The 17,500-nt window shown below is 48.4% G+C and overlaps 2 protein-coding genes across 2 annotated transcripts in view; both read left to right on the forward strand.

Moving 5' to 3' along the window:
- uroc1 (urocanate hydratase 1) overlaps window positions 1-10,260 on the forward strand; it is a 14,986-nt gene extending 4,726 nt beyond the window's left edge. The window contains exons 11-19 of the mRNA XM_080548625.1: window positions 2,883-3,062; window positions 4,414-4,511; window positions 4,653-4,725; window positions 6,181-6,370; window positions 6,695-6,793; window positions 6,999-7,098; window positions 7,345-7,426; window positions 7,647-7,746; window positions 8,221-10,260. Coding sequence (XP_080404751.1) covers window positions 2,883-3,062; window positions 4,414-4,511; window positions 4,653-4,725; window positions 6,181-6,370; window positions 6,695-6,793; window positions 6,999-7,098; window positions 7,345-7,426; window positions 7,647-7,746; window positions 8,221-8,361 — 1,063 coding nt within the window. The 3' untranslated portion in view covers window positions 8,362-10,260. The remainder of the gene's footprint in view (window positions 1-2,882; window positions 3,063-4,413; window positions 4,512-4,652; window positions 4,726-6,180; window positions 6,371-6,694; window positions 6,794-6,998; window positions 7,099-7,344; window positions 7,427-7,646; window positions 7,747-8,220) is intronic.
- Window positions 9,328-12,426, forward strand: LOC308172960 (uncharacterized protein; the record flags this gene model as incomplete). Its single annotated transcript, XM_080547925.1, has 4 exons — window positions 9,328-9,384; window positions 10,655-10,913; window positions 11,140-11,293; window positions 11,831-12,426. 4 exons carry the CDS (start codon window positions 9,328-9,330, stop codon window positions 12,054-12,056), a joined length of 696 nt encoding a protein of 231 aa, XP_080404051.1. The 3' UTR covers window positions 12,057-12,426.
- Window positions 12,427-17,500: the final 5,074 nt, after the last annotated feature.

Below are 17,500 nucleotides of genomic sequence, written 5' to 3' on the forward strand. Positions count from 1 at the left end.
CACTATCGGCCGGGCTCGGGTCGGGTCGGCTCGCTTCGGTACGCTTCGGCACGCTTTTGAACAGTTCTGGTTTTCCACTATACACAACAGACCAGGAACGAGTAGGAGGAGTAGGCGATAGTAGGCGGAGTTACGCGTCATAAAAGCGCGCCATGGTGGTGACGTATATTTTCACGAGACACAACACAGCCACAACAATAGCAACATGGAGGAACTTGAAGCTATCGTATACTTTTTCCTCGGCATGTGGTATATTATTAACCGTGGTTTTTTTGGAGAGAAAGAGAAAGAGAGAGAGGAAGCTATGTACACATAATAAAGTCATGTTTTTTGAACCCTTAAAACCACTGCCTTCACTTGTCTGCTTTATGAACTGTAGTATCATTGTGTGCCGTGTTATTCACGGACAAACACAGTGCCCGGAGGCACCCTTTGCGGGTTAATAACTTCGGTTTACCGTGGGTTAGGATAACAATTCAAACGTGTCCGGATAGTGGAGAGAACAGGGAATCCAAAACCATTTGAATGGTGTCGATACGACACTGCTATCACGGTCGACACAGCGCGGAGCGAATTCCCTGTTAAAACTTTTCTCTCCCACCGCTGTCAAAGGGAGTTTCAATCAGCTGGCGCGGTGCTGCGAGCAGCAGCGGGTGAACTCCCGGTTCATTGAGTTTACGGTTAAAAGCATAACTTCTCGGGGTGTAAAGCACTCTCTCTATTTCGGGCTAAACTGTGCAGTGTAGCCGGCGTCCTGGTTCCTCCAGCAACCGGACACTTCCATAAATAACAACAAATATGTAATATGTAAATATGTATAATACCACGTTCATTGATAAAATGACGCCAGGGATGGAAAGGGGTGATGGCAGTTTTAGAAGGGGGATGATGAAGCTCTGGACTATGGAACAGCACAGCACAGCACAACGGGGGGAAATGCGATAAGAATTATGTCAAAATGCAGCACCGTCATGCACAGATCAGCCTTAAAGCATGTAACGTTAGATATATAACGTTATACAGGGAGCGATGTATTTCTACGGAAAGGCTGATAGATTGTAGAATCTTCTTGTCGGTAAAACGATGGAATCAATCTATTGAGGATTGTGATCTTAAATGCGTTGTGTCATCTCAGGATAGATTAGGTGCACAGCATACACGATTTGACAAGGAAATAGGATGTTCAACACGGGTCGGAAATGGAATCTCTGTACTTGATTTATTAAGACAGTCAGCGAATGGTCCATCAGCACAGTATCTCAGCATCGGCATTCAATGACCATTCCACGACATCATTATGACATACAGACAGGCTGATAGATACGAGTGCAGCGCTGTCTTGCTGGTAGTCAAATATATTTATTTATACAGCATATGGATGTTACGTGCCTGTTAGCCTACTTGCCGCTTTCAGTTCTAGTAGATTTGTAGTTTAGATCTCGCAACCAGGGATTGGGAAGCGATGTATTTCTACGAAAAGGCTGACTGACGCGGGGCTCCAATCTCCGCGTTTATAGAGTGCTCCGGTGTCTTGCTGGTAGTCAAATATATTTATTTATATATACAGCATATGGATGTTACGTGCCTGTTACCTGCCGATTTCAGTTCTAGTAGTTTAGATCTCGCAACCAGGGAAACGCCGACAAGACGCGAATCTACCGGCATTTGACTCATGAGTGAACGGCGAAAATGGCTGGACGGCACAGCTTGGGATTCCATTGAAGTTACAGGGAACTATGTGTGAAAGAGACTTAAATGTTGAAATAACAGTAATACAATGTTCATTGATAAAATGGCATAAGGGATGGAAAGGGGAGATGGCAGTTTTAGAAGGGGGATGATGAAGCTCTGGACTGAGGGACAGCACAGCACATCGCCATAATAGCGATTTTTTGGTTATGCTTGTTGTAAATAAAAGTTCTATGATGCATTGAAATGACATTAAACTAAGATAATACGATGGTTATCATATTTTTTCTAATCTTTATTAATACGTTATTACAGAAACTGTAAGTGACATTTTCCTAGAGCGAAATCTGTTGTGGTATTTAAAAATGGCGGTTAGTGATGAAATCTATGAACATGGGATGACGATTTCCATTGACCAATCAACGGTGTGCAGCGTCACACGTCACACGCAGCCTGGCAAAAAGGTTCCGGGTCTCAAAAAAGGTTCCTGCCCTGGATGGGTAGCTAAAGAAGCGACCCGACCCGACCCGACCCGACCCGACCCGACCCAGGCCGACAAATGGAAAAGCGCCAAAGAAGCAGGCCAGCCCGGGCTGACCCGGGTCAGCCCTCTAGTGGAAAAGCCCCAATAGACTTCCCATGACTTTTTCATCTCAATAAGGATACTCATTCTAGAAATAGTCATATTTCAGCTTTTCTCACTCCGTTGATATCTTAGATATGCTTGTGCTGTTTCTTGGAAAATATAGACGGTTTGGACTTCTAGGGGATTAATATTAGGCTACTGTTAGCATGAGTACATTGACATTATACTTGATAGAAAGCAACAGCATAAGCATTTCTACCACTTTCTTGACTTGTGTCTTCCTGCTGTCTGTTGTGATTCACTGACTGGTGGATAGATGATTCACTTATTTAGTCAAATGTATAACTTGTAGGTTTCTCGTCCCAAAACAAATCTATGAATACATCTACTAATATATCACATTTCGTCGACAAATACTGTTACAGAAAAAAATAAATAATCATGTGCTACACTTGAAGTGGTTTGTACATGACATGGTAATGGGTAAATAAGGCATCGCCTCTAATTCCCCCTTGGGGGATTAGTAACAAATAATATTGAATTGAGGCAATTTCATGAAAAAATCCTGATTGATCAATGCCTTTCTAATGCCTTCCTCCCCTGTCAGGGAGAGGCTCCTGGCCGAGTACGAGAGGACGGGGGAGCTCCTGGTGGACCTGGGCTCAGACCAGACCTCCCTCCACAACCCGTTCAGCGGAGGCTACTACCCCGCCCAGCTCAGCCTCCGCCAGGCCAACCAGCTCATGGCCTCTGACCCCGACCACTTCCGCACTGCGGTCCACGAGAGGTCACTGCCTGGGCTCACACCATAACACCATATTCCAAATAATGAGCATGAAGTGTGATGTTGTTTTCCTGCTTACTCTGATCACCTAAGGACATTTTACGAAGAGTGTTGCTGCTAGAGCAGCTGTTCGAGTTAAGGAAGGTGTTGATGAAGGGTGAGAGGAGGGTGGTGTTGCAGGGTGAGAGGAGGGTGGTGTTGAAGGGTGAGAGGAGGAGGGTGTTGAAGGGTGAGAGGAGGAGGGTGTTGAAGGGTGGGAGGATGGTGTTGAAGGGTGAGAGGAGGATGGTGATGAAGGAGAGGAGGAGGGTGATGAAGGAGAGGAGGAGGGTGTTGAAGGGTGAGAGGAGGATGGTGATGGAGGGTGAGAGGAGGAGGGTGTTGAAGGGTGAGAGGAGGATGGTGTTGAAGGGTGAGAGGAGGGTGGTGATGGAGGGTGAGAGGAGGAGGGTGATGAAGGGTGAGAGGAGGAGGGTGATGAAGGGTGAGAGGAGGAGGGTGTTGAAGGGTGAGAGGAGGAGGAGGGTGTTGAAGGGTGAGAGGAGGAGGGTGATGAAGGGTGAGAGGAGGATGGTGTTGAAGGGTGAGAGGAAGAGGGTGTTGAAGGGTGAGAGGAGGAGGGTGGTGATGAAGGGTGAGAGGAGGATGGTGAGGAAGGAGAGGAGGAGGGTGTTGAAGGGTGAGAGGAGGAGGGTGTTGAAGGGTGAGAGGAGGAGGGTGATGAAGGGTGAGAGGAGGAGGAGGGTGATGAAGGAGAGGAGGAGGGTGTTGAAGGGTGAGAGGAGGAGGGTGATGAAGGGTGAGAGGAGGAGGGTGATGAAGGGTGAGAGGAGGAGGAGGGTGATGAAGGAGAGGAGGAGGGTGTTGAAGGGTGAGAGGAGGAGGGTGTTGAAGGGTGAGAGGAGGAGGGTGATGAGAGGAGGAGGAGGGTGATGAAGGAGAGGAGGAGGGTGTTGAAGAGTGAGAGGAGGAGGAGGGTGATGAAGGGTGAGAGGAGGAGGGTGATGAAGAGTGAGAGGAGGAGGGTGATGAAGGGGGAGAGGAGGAGGGTGTTGAAGGAGAGGAGGGTGTTGAAGGGTGAGAGGAGGGTGGTGTTGAAGGGTGAGAGGAGGAGGAGGGTGTTGAAGGGTGAGAGGAGGATGGTGTTGAAGGGTGAGAGGAGGGTGGTGTTGAAGGGTGAGAGGAGGATGGTGTTGAAGGGTGAGAGGAGGAGGGTGATGAAGGGGGAGAGGAGGATGGTGTTGAAGGAGAGGAGGAGGGTGTTGAAGGGTGAGAGGAGGAGGGTGTTGAAGGGTGAGAGGAGGATGGTGTTGAAGGTTGCTCTAGCTTTTTGTCTCTCCGTCTGCCCCCCCAGCCTGCGGAGGCAGGTAGCAGCCATCAACAAGCTGTCAGAGGCGGGGATGTTCTTCTGGGACTATGGCAACGCCTTCCTCCTGGAGGCCCAGAGAGCTGGTCAGTCCACACACACACACACACACACACACACACACACAGGAATGGACAGATCACACAACACTTAACAATATTGATCCCCTGAATCCAAGAGAAAGCTGGGTCCCCTCTCTCTCTCTCTCTCTCTCTCCCTCTTTTCAGGAGCGGCGGTTGGGAAGGAAGGGGGTGGAGCAACAGACTTCCGCTACCCCTCCTACGTCCAGGACATCATGGGGTGAGGGGCGGGGGGGCAGGTTGGATAGTTAGTTAGTTACCCCCCTCCTATGTCCAGCACATCATGGGGTGAGGGGCGGGGGGGCAGGTTGGATAGTTAGTTAGTTACCCCCCTCCTATGTCCAGCACATCATGGGGTGAGGGGCGGGGGGGGCAGGTTGGATAGTTAGATGTTTAGAACATTGCCCATTAAGTTTCCATAATATTGAGACAGCACAGGGGAAGTGTACAGTACTTATGGTGTGGGTCATGTGGGGTCAGCAGCAGGACAAAGACCCGGGGGATCAGTTATAAAACTGTGCGTAGGACTGGCGTGAAAAGGTTGCGTATACGTACTAAAGTCATAACGTTTACGCACACAAATACTCTGATTTATAACAGTGCACACGGACTTCCCACATATTTTTCCCTTTATAAATCACTCAACTCAAAAATGTTGTGCACACGACCGTCTTGTCCCACCCTTTTAACGCCCATTATAGTCGCCTATAAATGATCAGTGAAACACCCCTAATTAATCTATACTGACTGCATGATGACAATGAAAAAAGATATTCCACCCAGTGAAATTCTGCGCAACAGTTCTGCACAACGTGATAACAATATATGAAACTCTGTACTCGTATCTGCCCGTCTGAGGCATCGAAAACGGAATCAGTTTAAAGTGAATTGTCCTACTGTTGTTCACATTATGAGAATACATTTCTTAACATGCAAGTATTGTAAAGATCCAATTAAATATGATTCCCGATTAAACTGAACAAAAGGCAAAAACAGATATCTACGACGTATTTATTATCCTAAATCATGTTTTTTATTTATTATTTATTATTAGATTAGATCAAACTTTATTGTCATTGGCAGAGTACATGTACTAAGTCAATGAAATGCAGTTCGGCAACCAGTGCAAAGAGTGCATAGTGCAAAAGCCATGAATGTATGGACAGTGCATGGTGGGACAGTATACGGTATTACAGTGAATATAAGTAAAGTATAAGTATAAAGTCAGTGTACGTGCAATGAATATGAATGTAAAAAGTAAATATGTGTGCATGCATGAATATCAATATGATATGTACAAGATTTACAGTGTGATATGTACTACAGGACAAGGGCGAAGATAAGTACAGTGTGCACACAAATATGTTTTGTGCACTCCAGGGAACTCTTCATATATAATACATGAGGTCATATTTCGATTCATTTTACACAATGGTATCAATTTCAAAGCGTCTCTCGAGTTTCATCCTTCTGCCATCGGAGTCGCAGTTACTCATTTCTCCAATTTATGTGCGTACGCATGGATTAGAGTGTGCGTATTATTGACCCCCCCCCCAGGTCAGCCGACTTGTTGTATAATTCCTAGATGATTCAGGAGCAGGGAACAGTGAATGGACATTGACCTTCTCTCTCTAGTGCCTCTGTGAACCCTCACCCTCTCTGACTCCGCCCACAGAGACATCTTCTCCCTGGGCTTTGGGCCTTTCCGCTGGGTCTGCACCTCTGGCGACCCCCGTGACCTGGCGCTGACTGACGACATCGCTGCCACCGTCCTGCAGGAGAGCAGCGTCGGCGTGACGGAGCGAGTCCGGCAGCAGTACAACGACAACATTCGGTGGATCCGAGAGGCGGGAAAACACAACATGGTAGCCTGTCGGATAATAACCCGGGTCAATTTAATTGTCAACAGGGTGCTTGGTGGTGTAAGCGCACTAAGCGTCGACCATGTAACCCACAGGGTTCCTGGTTCGATTCCAGCCGCGGACATATCCTGCATGTCATCCCTTCTCTCTCACCCATCCTGCCTGTCAAATCTCAATTGCAATAAAAAGAAAAATATGAAAGAAAGGATAACTTTTTAAAAATATGAATTAATCGTCGATAGAGGACAGATAAGAATACAACGGTTCAGTTGACATACAATGAAAACGTCTTAGGTTATGTCTGGTTGTTCTATATGCATACTGTAGGTGGTGGGCTCCCAAGCCAGGATCCTCTACTCAGACCAGAAAGGCCGTGTCTGCATCGCGTTGGCCATCAATCAAGCTATTGCTGATGGGAAGGTGTCGGTAAGAACATAGTTCGTTTGTTTGTTTTTTCTCGCATTACAAAAACAGTCTCGCTCATTTCTCTATGTCGACGTCATAGCTTGTGTGAATTGACATTATGAGCTGTGAACAGCCTGTTGGGTTTGGGTTTGAGTGTGTGCAGCGGGGGAATGAACCCCTAGTGAGTGACGTTGGTGACGGACTGTCCTTCTCCTTCTCTGAACAGGCACCGGTGGTCATCAGTCGAGACCACCACGACGTCAGCGGCACAGACAGCCCCTTCAGAGAGACCTCCAACGTGTACGACGGATCTGCATTCTGCGCAGGTAAAACGTGCAGCACACGTATCGTGCCGCAGCACACGTATCGTCTGGACGGCCATTGTTTCCGTGATCATGTGATCTTATTGATTTAACCTCAGGTTAGTCTCATTGATGTCTCAATTCTTTTTTCATGAGAGAGACCTGGTCCAACAGCAGCAGCAATGACTAAAAGAAAGTGTCACACTTTTTGTGTGAAAGTGTCTCTTTGTCGAGTTGTTCACCCCCCCCCCCCCCCCTCCTACCTGACAGACATGGCCGTCCAAAACTTTGTGGGTGACGCATTCCGAGGAGCCACCTGGGTTTCCCTGCACAACGGAGGAGGAGTCGGCTGGTGAGGGCCTTTAGTCTTGACCCTCTCAATCTCTATTTATATCAAGGAACCAGAAACCTTTCCTGACCCCCCCCCCCCCCTGAACAGGGAAAACTCAGCTTCTCAGGGCCCTAATGATATCCACTTTGATACGGTGTAAAACAAACAGATTCTGCCTCCGCTCATTGCCCCCTCCTCTTTTCCAGTTCTGACTGTTTTGTGTCTCTCTGTCTCCCTCTAGGGGCGAGGTGATGAACGGAGGGTTCGGTCTGCTCCTGGACGGCTCGGAGGAAGCGGCGAAGCGGGCCAGCCTGATGCTCAACTGGGACGTCTCCAACGGGGTGAGGGAGAGGGAGATAGAGGGAGAGGGAGATAGAGGGAGAGGGAGATAGAGGGAGAGGGAGATAGAGGGAGAGGGAGAGGGAGAGGGAGATAGAGGGAGAGGGAGATAGAGGGAGATAGAGGGAGAGGGAGATAGAGGGAGAGGGAGAGGGAGATAGAGGGAGAGGGAGATAGAGGGAGATAGAGGGAGAGGGAGATAGAGGGAGAGGGAGATAGAGGGAGAGTAGCCAGGGATTGGTTGGACAGGACAGCAGCCTGGGAGATAGAAATACAGAGGTGTATTTTATTTGGATGTATTTTAGTATTCAAGTATTTGTTCTCAGACATGGGATGTGTCAAAATATGCCCAGCGTGAGGGCACATGTCATGTAGATCCCAGATGTCGAATCCAATTGCTATCCATGTTGTTCACCCTGATATGAGGATTATGTTCCTCGAGTTCCTGAACCTTCCACGTGCCTCGTCCCCTGCAGGTGGCTCGGCGGTGCTGGTCCGGTAACTCAAACGCCTATGAGACCATCCAGCGCACCATGGAGGACCAGAGACAGCTACGGGTCACCATGCCCTTCCCTGTGCAGGATGAGCACGTGTTAGACCGCGCTCTGCAGGGCTAGCCCAGCCCACACACACACACACACACACACACACACACACACACACACACACACACACACACTCACATACACACACACACACACACACACACACACTCACACACACACACACACTCACACACACACACACACACACACACACACAGACACTCACATACATACATAGCCTACTCCTACTATCACATAGGTTGAGGACCGCGCAACGTTATCAGCTAATGACTAGCTAACCGCTGACCTCAGCAACACAGCCAGCTAGTCACACTGGATAGTAAATCAGAGGTAAACATGGGAGTGTTCATTTAACCCTGTTTACTATCCACACAAATCTGATCCGAAAGAGTAGTATTGCCCACCGACAAGTCAAAACTATTTACACTATGATCTTTGAGCTAACATGGTGGGGATGATGATGATGATAATGATGATTTTATTAAATCTGTTATTATCTGTTATAATCGGAATTATTTTGTCTGTGCCCAACATAATATAGACAGACATGTATGGGCAGAGATATGTGTCACTAGAAACTGAATTTGAATGACTGACATTTGAATTTGAATTGCTCAATTTGAATACTTTAATTAAAAGAATTAATTTGAATCACATAATTTTAATTTGTATTCTTTAACTTGATTCAGTTTTTCAATTCAGTTATTCAAGTTAAACAATACAAATTCAAATTATGTGATTCAAATTCATTTTTTCAATTAAAGTATTCAAATTCAAATGTCAGTAATTCAAATTCAGTTTCTAGTGGCACAGATCTCTGCCCATAGACATGCAACACAATATTGACACCATGGTGTTATTTGGTGTACCTTTACGTTTATTTGAAGGAAGAGAAAGATGAGAAAGTTACCGGAACCTGTAGTGTTTATTTATATAGTGTCTTCTTCTCAGCGCCTCTACGGGTGCCATGGTTACCATGCGTAAACACACGCGAGCCTCAACGCCTCTACAGGTGCCATGGTTACCATGCGTAAACACACGCGAGTCGATGTAGGAGCAGACCAGCCCAGAGGAGTAACCGAGATGCCAAAAGCAAAACATCGGCATTTACAATTGGCCTAAATCTTACCTTTTATAGGTCAAGACAAGACAATTTATAGTTAACTAATATCGAAAAGATGGATGATTTAGAAATTAATAATGATTTAGAAATAGGCGTAGACGAGAGGGATGATTTAGAAATAGGCGTAGAGGAGCAACTACAGGGAATACAAAAGAGAGATTTATTCCAGACATATTTGTACAAGATGAACAGCAGAGCTTTCGGTCCCGCAAAATCAAGGCATAGGGTTATCATTGCGCCGCCGATGGCCACATTGAACTCGGGGCAAACCCCTCCACGCCAAGTTCTGATAAGAAGTGATCTGCCGTTCAACGAGTCAGCAGCTGGGGACCGAGACAGGGGGATTGATGTCGCGAATCTGCAAGACTGGATTACCCAAAGGAGGCGTTTGCGTCAAGATTGAGATAATATCGCAGATTTGACCAAGTGGATTAACAACAAGCCTAGGGTGACTGAGCTGGAGATGCTGCTTCTGGAGAGAGAGAAACAGACGGAGAGGACGCCTGCACCAGTCCCGCGTTTTCCTCTGACACCTCCTGAGACCAAGGTCAATTAGAATCGAGCTGGTCAAGATGTTGCATGTTCTAGACTTATTAAACCTATTAAAAAACCTATTTACTTCCCTCTAAAATCATCAGCAGAGAGAACCTCAGAACTGTGTTCGGGAAGGTGGTGCTTATTGCTTCAGTGTATAACAAAAGATTAGGATAAACCAGAAATCTGAGTTAGCCTATAGTGTCCAGTCTGAGCGGCAGGGAGGGGGGGGGACGTGACGGCGAGGGAGATAGAGAGAGAGCAGGAGGAGCAGATTCACATCCAGCGGCACCACCGCTCCAGGGGGAAGGTGAGGGGAGTGACAGACTGGGGGTGGGGGGGGGGGGTTGAACCTCGGCTGGCCACATTTCGAGGTGTCCTTGGGCAAGACACTGAACTCCAAATTGCTCCCAATGAGCGAGCCGGCGCCTTGCATGGTAGCTTGCCGCCATTGGTGTGTGAATGGGTGAATGAAATGCCATTATAAAGCGCTTTGGAATAAGGAGCATATATTGTGTTGACATGTCTTACCTCACAAATGTGTGGTTCCAAACCAATGCCGCTACAAGGACAACAACACCATGTTGCCGGACGAAATACATTTTAATTCTATGATTAAGAATAATTCCTCCCTCCCTTAAGAGTTAAAGATCAAAATCTCTCCACCGGGCATTTTCTCCACTATAGAAATATAGTCTAGCCTGGATATTAATATCTATAGAGGTGCCTCTGACGTCCTCGGGGTCATGTTTACAGGACGTGAGGACGGCCTGTACAGGGAACTCCACCCAGGGTGCCCACCCCCACCCCCACCCGTCCTCTCTGCGGGGGGCCACGGGCCATGCCGTGGACAGGTTCAGGAGGCAGTGTCTGAGAGAGTACCTGGAGTCACTGGACCGATTTCACATCAAGGGGGTCACGGTCAACCAGTCCACACTGGAGAGAGGTGAAACATAGTACCAAATGTGCAAACATGCATAAACACTCAGACTGCACAGATGCACCTAAGCAATGACCTATAGAGTAGTGTTATATTACTCTGACACATTCAAACAAAACAGAGTGTGTGTGTCTGTGCCTGCGTGTATGTGTGTGTGCATGTGTGTGTGTATGTGTGTGTGTGTGTCTGTTCATATGTGTGTGTGCGTGTGTGTGTCTGTCCTGCTCCTCAGTGCTGCTGCACCCTGGGGACCATGTCCTGGACGATCCTGAGGGTCCTGTCCTGAGGCAGCTGGGGTCCGGCCGTCACAGGGGCTGGATGAGCTTGAGCAACAGCAGACCTAGGTGGGGGGTGAAGGCTGCTCCACGCCAAGTTAGCAAGGAGACGTGAGTAGCGGCTTCATTCATCGGCACGTCCACGTACAGATATACAGGTCATATTATTATTACACTCACATACAGTGTGTTACTTTAATGTTAATGTAACATGTGTGTCCTCCACTGGCTTGGCCTGTGCGGCGAGGTCAGACACAAGACAGAGTACACCCAGATAATGATGTCACATCCTCCTCTGTTACTATGGCAAGCGGCCACCGACAGTAGTCTTGGAAACATCCACTTAACATCCCATTGGGATTTGTGGTTTTCAATATTCTTCTATAGTCTTAGGCATTATGGGATTCAAAGTTTGTCATTGCAGAGTACAACGAAATGCATTTATGGTGTCTAGGCAACGGGTCACAGGCGACCCCGGAGCAATTAGGGGTTTAGTGCCTTGCTCAGGGACACTTCGACACGCGGCCCACCAGGGATTCGAACCGCTGCAAGCTGCCGACTTTGGCGATCATTAGACACCGGCTCTACCGATTGAGCCACCGATCACCCCCGCTACATAAATGTGTGCTTTGTATGTGTTTGGATCAGGAACATGAAGGCGCCGTCCTGTCGCCGTGCCGACCCGAATGCATTCTGGCCGGGTCAGGATAATCACGTCAGATTGTACTTGCCCCGCGTGGCGATCACCCCCGAGGGAGTCCACTTCCAGCACATCATCCGCTCCCTGGCCCCGAGTCCAGGAAGCTGGCCCGTCAACGACATGGGTTACTCCACCTCAGGGGACATCGATGGGCGCAAGGCCTACATCCTGTAGAGCTCTTTACTACTCCATGTTGAAGTTCAGTTACATTCAAGTGTCTTGACTCTATGCAGTTGAGTTTATTTTGCCTGTAAAGGTCATAATAAAGACTAACCCTGATAAACAGGCATTTCTGTCCCGTGACTATGGGTGTGTATATACGTTTCTCTGACACATTTACATTGATGCTAAAACAAATTGGGCTAAACAAATACATTAATCCAGCTGCTTAGAGCTAGCATAAAATGTTAAAGGTACATTTGATTAATTTATGCTTGTGATTATGATGTGTTGATGTGATCTGTTGATTTGTGTCCTTCAATAAATCATTATTGGAATGTTCCATTACAGTGCACTATATACTGTCTATGTCAAATATCAACAAATAAATGAATGAATGAATGGTCTTTATTGTCATTGCTATAGTACAGGTACCAAACAACGACATTTGGGAGGGGTGGCTCCCCTGGTGCTAGGAAAGAAAAACAAAACAACAAAAAAACAAGAAGGGAAAGGAGCTGGTTTACATAAATAAAGGCTATGTACACTATCCACTATACTATACTGTACAGGTAAGACGACTAGGGTTGTCATATTGCACATAGTGTTATTGCACATTCATTTAAAGTGTCGCAGTTTGCAGGCTTGAAATGTACACATTTGTGCCTCAGCACTACACCTGATTTTTTCAATCCAGCAGCTGCCATCAATCCGTCCAGACTGTCCAGGGCCCAGAACCTAGGTCTTTGCTGTGTTCAGGGCCTGGATGGCCCTGGGGTAGAAGCTGTGCTTCAGTCTGTTTGTCCTTGCGGCCATGGTCCTGTACCGCCTTTTCGAGGGCAGCCGGGCAAAGTGTTCGTACCCAGGGTGGGTTGGGTCTCTGGAGATCTTGGAGGCCTTCCTGAGACAGCGTGTGTTGTACAGCTCTTCCAGAGAGGGGAGGGGGGCGCCGGTGATCTTCTGGGCTGTTCTCACGACTCTCTGTAGCGCATTTCTCTCCGCGGTTGTGCAGCTGGAGAACCAGTTGCAGATGCCGTAGGTGAGGATGCTCTCCACTGCGCCGCGGTAGAAGGCCACCAGTATCTCCTGCTTGTTGTGTTCCTTCCTGAGGACTCTCAGGAAGTAGAGCCGCTGTTGTGCCTTCTTGATGGTGGCTACTGTGTTGTTCTTCCAGGACAGGTCATCCTGTATGTGCACCCCCAGGAAGTATCTGAGACTCTGAAGAGGATCATTTTTTTAAATCTAAACTCATAGATCTAAACTCATATAGCATGTAATTTGTCTTTTACTCTAGTAGTTTAGGAGTAAACAAATCCTAAAAAAAAATATCCTCTTACACATACGATGAGTGTATGTGGGTTATTTGTCTCAATTGAACCTAGCCAGATATTATCCTATGCAAGTCTGATGGACTGCATAGAGTCCAAGACTTTGTCATGTAGGCTATCAAAATAAAAAAATCCTTCTTTCACTCACTCTATACAGTTTGATAGTGTGATAGATAAATAAAAAGGTGTAAAAGGGGCGCAGGGGTTAAGGCAGCCAGCTAGAGGTCTGAAGGATGCCGGTTTGATACTTAATTTAATTTAATGTTGTTGTTTTTTTACATTTAACTGAAGCCTTCATGCAAATCGATTTACAATATCTGTCTAAGTAAGTGAATCATCTATCCTTCAGTATTCATAAGAAAAAATTAATTGAGAATTTCCAATTCGGGCTTGTGTGAACATTGATGACACAAGCCTGATTCTCATTCGAGGAATCACAGTTCTATTTATATCTATATCTTGCCCTTATATCACTATTTGCACTTCTGGTTGGATGCTAAACTGCATTTTGTTGTATTGTACTTGTTGTATGACAATAAAGGTGTTTTTTATTGGTTTTTATAAAAACACAACACCATGTATACAATCAATTAATCAATCATCAATCAATCAGACATTTAAGACATTACATTCAACAACGACCAACATTAACCTAACTAAAGTGCTCAGTGTTCAGTGTATTGTCCAGTGTAGTGTAATGTTCAGTGTTCAGTGTTCAGTGTCCAGGTTCCAGTGTCGGTAGGAGGCAGGGGTAAAAAACCTGTTCGCTGTGCATCCGGGAAAAAATTCCCCTGCAGCCCTCTAGTTGTAGAGCGACTACTATCCAGTTTGCCCACCAGTGCAAAGCCGTGGCTCCCCCACCTCCCTCCCCCGAGGGACCCCACACACCCGACTCACCCGACCCGCCCCACCACCGGCGCATCCGGCCCAGCCCACCAGGCTCAGGCTCCTGTAGCCCTTCACGAGGCTAGCCGGACCAGGCGCCCCAGCGGCGGAGTAGATCGAGCACGCAGGCCGACCGGAGGCCCCCGAGGAGAGGCCCAGAGAGCTCGGCGCATGGCAGGCAAGCAGAGGCGAAAAACCTGTACACAACTTATCCAGGAAAAAAGCTCCCTGGCTCTTCTCAGCTTGTTCCGGGCTGGGGGTTGGGGGTTGGCGGGTAGGGGACTGGGCCTGTAGCTGGGGGCCTGGAGTTGGGGGGGGGGGGCCCGGAACAGGGGGTTTGGGGTCGCTGAGTTGGAACCTGGGGTTGGTGCTGGGGTGACGTGGTGGTTCCAGCCGGTCTCTGCTCCTGGGTCTGGAAGCCTGGGTAGGTGTCAGAGCTGGATATGACATGTGCCTGAAAAGATACAGGAGTGAGAGAAGGGAGGTGTGCATGGTTTGTGTAGTGTGCATTTTGGTGTCAGGCGGGTGATCAGTACTTCCCTGTGACCCAGTGGTGTTGGTCATCCTGGTGCTGGTGGTGCTGGCAGAGACGGCTGGTTCGGCTGTGGGTTGTGTGTGGTGATATTCTGGTGAGGGTAGGAAGTGGGTCAGTGCTGTGTACATGTGTAGGTGGTGGAAGGTGCAGTAAACTTCCCTGTTGGTGTTGTGCGCTGCTCCTCTCCTGGCCCTTGTGATGGTGATACTGCTGACCAGGGCTTGTGCTGGAACGGTGGTGAAGGTGATATTGCAGGAACTGGTGGTGTAGTGAGGTAGGCCCGGGGTGGGGGGGGGGTTGGGCGATGCGGCGCGGCATGGGGGGCGGTTTAGAGGATGACGTCCTTCCATCTCTCCACCCCCCACACCGCTCTTGCTTGATCCGGGTTATTTTTAAAGTCAATAATAGCATGGTCCCTGAGGAAGAGGGTGATTCTCCTCCTCAGGGTTGTCAGGTCGACGCTCTGTTTCTGATAGACCCTGATGTTCCTCGTCTCCCAGAGTACCTGCTTGACGGCGCTGATGATCCTCCACTGTTGTTGTAGTTGGGGGGTTGTGCACCCCCCGGGAGGACCATACAGGATGTTCTCGGCCGTCAAGCGGGGCAGGGTCAGCAGGCTGTTTAGGGAGACAGAGGGAACAAACAGGGCCCAGACCCGCCTGGCCACGGAGCACTCACAGAACAGGTGGTTAATGTGTTCTGTGTCCGTGCATCCGTGGGGGCATTTCTCAGTCTTTGCGATGTGCCGCCTATGCAAGAATTCCCTAGTGGGGAGACAACCATGAGCAGCCATCCAGGCAATGTCTTTTTGTTTATTGTTATGATTAATGTTTTTCCAAACCTGTTTGGAGTCCACGGCTGTGCTGGCCTTGGGGTGAGTAATGGTTTCCTTCGACCTTGTGAAGGTCATAATGTCTTTGTATTTCCATGAGGCCAGCCCAGCTGCGGACAATCCTGTCCTGAAGGCAAAGTCCCTCCATATCTTGTAGACTGGAGGGGGGTCCCAGCTGTAGGGCACAGTGTGATTTATTAGTGCGGTCACCCTGAGTGTCCGGAGGATGGGTGTGGCATAGAATATTTCAAAGAACCTGGCTTTCCTATCTTTGTTGTTGATGTTGTTGATGAGGTTGGAGAGTCCCTGTGCCCTAATGATGTTTAGGATGTCTGGGACCCCTTTCCCCCCATTCTCCACTGTTTTGTACAGGGTGGTGAGTTTTAGTTTTTCCATCTGGCTCCCCCAGACAAAGGTAAACATGATCCTTTCGATGGTTTTGGATACTGCTCTGTCTGGGGGAAACACCCTGCCCAGGTAAAGGAGAATGGGAAGAACAATAGCCTTCAGGACCAGGATCTTGCCTGTCATTGTGAGGGGCCGTGCACTCCACTCACAGATCTTCTTTTGGACCTGGCGGATGGTCTCCTTCCAGCTGCCGGAGGCCCTTCCATCTTTCTGGTAGGTGATCCCCAGCAGCTTAATGTTTTCCGTCTTTACAGGGAAGGAGGTTGCCAGGTTCTCCTGCCAGTGCTGCGACAGAAACAGCTCACACTTACCCCTATTGATCAGGGCGCCAGTGGCTGCACAGTAGTCCTCCACCACTTTCGTTGCTGTGGAAATGGAGTGACTATCTGTGCCGACGATGGTTGTGTCGTCCATGTACGCCACCACCTTGAGCCTCTCCCCACGGGCCCCTGGTAGAGGGTAGCCCATGATGTTGGGGGAGCTCCTGATCTTCCGTAGGAACGGCTCCAGGTAGATGACGTACAGCAGAGGGGCCAAGGGGCATCCCTGCCGTACTCCCGCTTTGATGGGGAAGGGGTCTGTCAACTGGTTGTTGATCCGAACTCTGCTCGTGATGTTGTTGTAGCAGAGTTCGGTCCAGTTGAGCAGGTGCTGGGGGAAGTTCATGCCCTTCAGCACCCTCTGCAGGAAACCATGGCTAACCCTGTCAAAGGCCTTCTCCTGATCCAGGCTGAGAAGGCCTAAAGGGGACCTCCGCTCCTGGGAGTGCAGGATGAGGTCTCTCACCAGGAGCAGGTTGTCGTTGATGGACCTACCGGGGACGCTACAGGTTTGGTCAGGGGCTATAACTGAGGGGAGGAGGGTTTGAAACCGTTGAGTGAGGGCTTTTGTCATTATTTTATAGTCCACTGGGAGGAGATTGATTGGGCGCCAGTTCCGGAGGTCCTTGAGGTCCCCTTTCTTGGGGATCAGTGTGACCGTACTCTGTCGCATTGACTCTCCAAGCCTCCCTTCCCTGTAGACGGCTTTGAAGACCTCCGCCAAGTCCTCCTTCAGGAGATCCCAGAGAGTCTTATAAAACTCTGCTGGGATCCCGTCCGGTCCAGGAGCCTTGTGTGTATTCAATAATAATAATATGTCCATACGGTGACTATCTGTGTATATTTTACTGATCTTCTCTGACTGACGTGATTGCGGGGTCCAGCTGAGGCACGTTTGAGGGATATAATACTAAGTACAAGTCTGTTTTATCCGAACCATGACTGAAAATGTCCGCCAGGACGCCCCCTTCAAATGGCTTTTCTTACGGTAGTGAGTTTGTGTTCGCTTCGGCGGCACATATACTAAAATTGGAATGATACAGAGAATATTAGCATGGCCCCGGCGCACGGATGACACGCACAATCGTGAAGCGTTTCTAATTGCTAATGTGTTTTAAATAATCTTTTAACATTTTAGGGTTGGCAGTTAT

Source organism: Nansenia antarctica (genome assembly GCF_963989245.1).
Source record: "Nansenia antarctica genome assembly, chromosome: 18".
In the NCBI taxonomy this organism is placed as follows: Eukaryota; Metazoa; Chordata; class Actinopteri; order Argentiniformes; family Microstomatidae; genus Nansenia; species Nansenia antarctica.